Raw genomic sequence first — 3,605 nt, 5'->3', positions numbered from 1 at the left:
CCAGCGACCGCGCCCGCGAGGAGCACATTCCCAGCTTCCCGCCAGAGGTCCGCAGGTGACTGGCCGAGCGCGGCGCAGTGGGGGAGCGCTCTAGCCGGGTTTGCCGTCTCCATGGCGACCGCCCGCGCGGCGCCAGCCTGACAGCCCGTCCCGGTTTTATGAATGGGTGACGTCACGGGCCTGGCGTCTAACGGTCTGAGCCGCTTGTTCAGACGCTGACACAGACCCGCCCGGGAGGTGGGGGGGGGGAGACTGGAGCTCCGCAGCTGCCGCGCCGTGGGAGGGAGACCCTGATCGGAGGTCTTCGGGGGGAGGAGGGGGAGGAGGGGACAGGAAACAGCCAAAAAAGGGAGAAAAATTCTAAAATCACTAGTTGATGCAGATTTGGAGAATTTTTTGCAGGGAATGCAAATTTAGGATAGAATCAGGGGATGCAGCCCCTCTCTGGGCGCCTTCTATCCAGTTCGTGTCCCAGAGGATCCGTCCCCAGTCCCAGAGAAGGGCTTTCCCGAATTAGTTGCTCCCACCCCGAGGGGCCTGGGTAAAGCCTCCCTGGTTCCAGGAACATTAACCAACTTTCTCTGGGAATTGGGTAAGGGAGACCAGCTCTGGGGAGCAGAGTGTACAGGAGGGCCCCCTTTAAGTTTCGGCCCAAAGAGCCGGGAGGTCAGGCTCCCAGAAGCCCAGGCTCTAGTCCTGGGCTCTCTAGATAACCCAGAGCTAGCGGCTTCCCCATCCGGGCCTCAGTTTCTCTCATCTGTAAAATGGAGCTGGAGAGGTGAGAAAATGAACCTGAGAAAAGTGATTCTTGACGTCTTTTCGTTGTCGGCAGTGCCTCCTTTGCATGAAGCCCAAGGTAGCCTTCGCCTCCACTAGCCACCCCGCCCCGTGCCCTCCCACTCTCTGTTCTTGAGACTCGGGTTCCCCTTCCAAGGCCGCGAGGGTGCACTAGTAGAGCAGGAGGCGGGACCCAAAGGCACTGGAGGCCACGCCTCTAGGCCGCCCATTGGCTGCTTTTGAACCTCTGAGCCCGCCTCCGGCGGTGGGGCAGCGGGAGGCGGGGGGGGAAGCCGCGGCGTCTCTATAAGAACGGCTGCGGGGTCCGGCCCTCGTATTCTACAACCGTCTTTTTTCCGCTCCGAGGTTCTTGCTCTCGCCTAGCGTCCGCCTCCTCTGTGCACTAAGCCTCCCCCCTCTTACTCCGACTGCCAGAATTATGAAGGTCGCCAGTGGCAGTGCCGCGGCCGCCGCGGGCCCCAGCTGCGCGCTGAAGGCCGGCAAGACGGCAGGCGGTGCGGGCGAAGTGGTGCGCTGTCTGTCGGAGCAGAGCGTAGCCATCTCGCGCTGCGCGGGGGGCGCCGGGGCGCGCCTGCCGGCCCTGCTCGACGAGCAGCAGGTGAACGTGCTACTCTACGACATGAACGGCTGCTACTCGCGCCTCAAGGAGCTGGTCCCCACCCTGCCCCAAAACCGCAAGGTGAGCCGGGTGGAGATCCTCCAGCACGTCATCGACTACATCTGGGACCTGGAGTTGGAGCTGAACTCGGAATCCCAAGTCGGGACCCCCGGAGGCCGGGGGCTCCCTGCCCGGGCTCCGCTCAGCACCCTCAACGGCGAGATCAGCGCCCTGGCGGCCGAGGTGAGATCCGAACTGGAGCACGGGAGCATTTTCTTTCTACAGATGGGTAAACTAAGGCCCAGGGGGAGGTGGGGGGGTGGTAGGTATTTGGCTCTACGTCCGTCCCATCTCTTTTTCGGGCACCTGGCTGTGCAAGGGTGCCCAAGGAGATCGGAAAAAGCGCGCTCTCAAAGTATCCCCTGGGGAAGGGCTTGCAGCCTTGTCTCCTCCGACCCCCCTGTCTCACCGCTCCTCTCTCTTTCACAGGCAGCATGTGTTCCGGCGGACGATCGCATCTTGTGTCGCTGAAGTGCCTCTCTCAGGGACTGGCGGACCCCAGCCCTCCAGGGGGCGGGAAGAATTCCTGCTCTCTGATCCTGCCGAGCGCCTTGCCGGAGCTGGGGAGGAACAAGATTGAGATCAGCGACCGTGGGACTCTGGCTGGATCCAGCCCAGGGCCGGGGGACTGACACGAGGGCAGGCCGACCCTCCCTCCACACCTACCAGCCACCGAGACTTGGGGGACCCCCAGTGTGTTTCTATTTTTTGAAAAGCAGACATTTTAAAAAATGGTCACGTTTGGTGCTTCTCAGATTTCTGAGGAAATTAATTGCTTTGTATTGTATATTACAATGATCACCGAGAATATTGTTTTACAATAGTTCTGTGGGGTGGTTTGTTTTTGTTTTTGTTTTTGTTATTAAACAAACACTTTAGACTGCGGTAAAGTTGCAGTGATTTCTTGGATTGAGGGGAGGGCCTTGGGATGCGGGTGACCCCTGACCCTTTTCACAGCTGGTGCTGGGGGGGAGGGGGACTAGAAGGCCACATCTGGACTGTCGCTTTTACCGACCTGAACTGAGTGTTTTCCGGTGTCTTTAAAGTCTATTCTTTCCCCATCACTAGCCATTTCCCTGCTCCCCGGTGTCATAAAATTAAATCCCCTAGACCTCTAGGGTTTCTCGAAGTGGTCTTGGGCCATCTGGGTCACCTGGGGAGGTTGTTAAAATGCAGATCAACCTGCCAAGTCCCCCTCTCGGTTGAGCGTTCAACAGGCCATTGAAGTTGGAGAACAGGTCACTGGGCCACCTCCCATCTTTGCCAAGTTAGGGGAAGGGGAGACCTAGGGGAAAGACTTGCCCGGAGCCTGTCTGAGGCAGGACTTCTGTCGCCCCATTCCCCAGTAGGAGGTGCCTCCCCTGTTGGGCTGCCTAGCCCTGGATTGTAGCAGGCTGCCCTGGGGCTCCCGGCTTGTCCAAGTGGGTGAGCAAGTTGGCAGGGCCAGCCTGGGCACAGCTGCTGAGCCACCTGCTCTGGGTATACACTCAGCCCCCTCACTCTGGCCTGGGTATGCCAACAGCTCACACAGACCTCTCTCCCCCAGGGTTCCCGTGTGGGCTGAGGAGGAATGGGAGAGTCAGTCCCCAGCTCTTGAGCAGGAAAAAGATGTCATTGGCAAGGGGACTATCTGCCTGGACATGTGTGAGTTTGTATACAGGGGGAGTGCATATTAGCGTCTGGGCCTGTGTTTGTGACATGAGTGAACTGGTAGACCCCCCCCCCCGTGGGGCTGGGTCATCTGCTGATGTGCAGGCCTAGGGGTGCGGATGCGGATAAGCCTGGGGGTGTACGCAGCAGAAGGGCAAAGGCGAGCACATGCGTTCTGCACAGAAGTGTGCGACCTCCAGCTGTTCGGGCTTGTGTGTTCTGCCTAAATGCATTATGGGCATCTCTGCATGGGTCCCGCTGATGGATGCGTTTGTGTGTCCGGGAGCTTCAGAACCACACTGTGGGTTTCTAAGTGTGTAATTGTTCTGTAAGTTGGCTGGCATTCCCAGGTCTCTGCTGGTCTGGGTGGAGGTGGGGGCAGCTGTGTTCAGGCAAACCCTACCTCAGAAGTTCAAGGACCAACCCTCTGAGCAGTTGTTAGGCCCTAGGGACAGCACCCCTCAAGGATCCCTACCACCCCGGTTCCCACGGAGCACAC

General features: G+C 59.3%; 1 protein-coding gene across 1 annotated transcript; it reads left to right on the top strand.

Annotated features, from left to right (window-relative positions):
- The first annotated feature begins 1,104 nt into the window (after positions 1-1,104).
- On the top strand, positions 1,105-2,346 carry ID1 (inhibitor of DNA binding 1, HLH protein). The gene is made up of 2 exons (XM_011223744.3): positions 1,105-1,639; positions 1,886-2,346. Exons 1-2 carry the CDS (start codon positions 1,217-1,219, stop codon positions 1,925-1,927), a joined length of 465 nt encoding a protein of 154 aa, XP_011222046.2. The 5' UTR covers positions 1,105-1,216; the 3' UTR covers positions 1,928-2,346.
- Positions 2,347-3,605: the final 1,259 nt, after the last annotated feature.

Source organism: Ailuropoda melanoleuca, chromosome 13 (assembly GCF_002007445.2).
Source record: "Ailuropoda melanoleuca isolate Jingjing chromosome 13, ASM200744v2, whole genome shotgun sequence".
NCBI lineage: Eukaryota > Metazoa > Chordata > Mammalia > Carnivora > Ursidae > Ailuropoda > Ailuropoda melanoleuca.
Note: the sequence above shows the minus strand (reverse complement) of the source record. Positions and strands in the feature narration are given on the sequence as shown.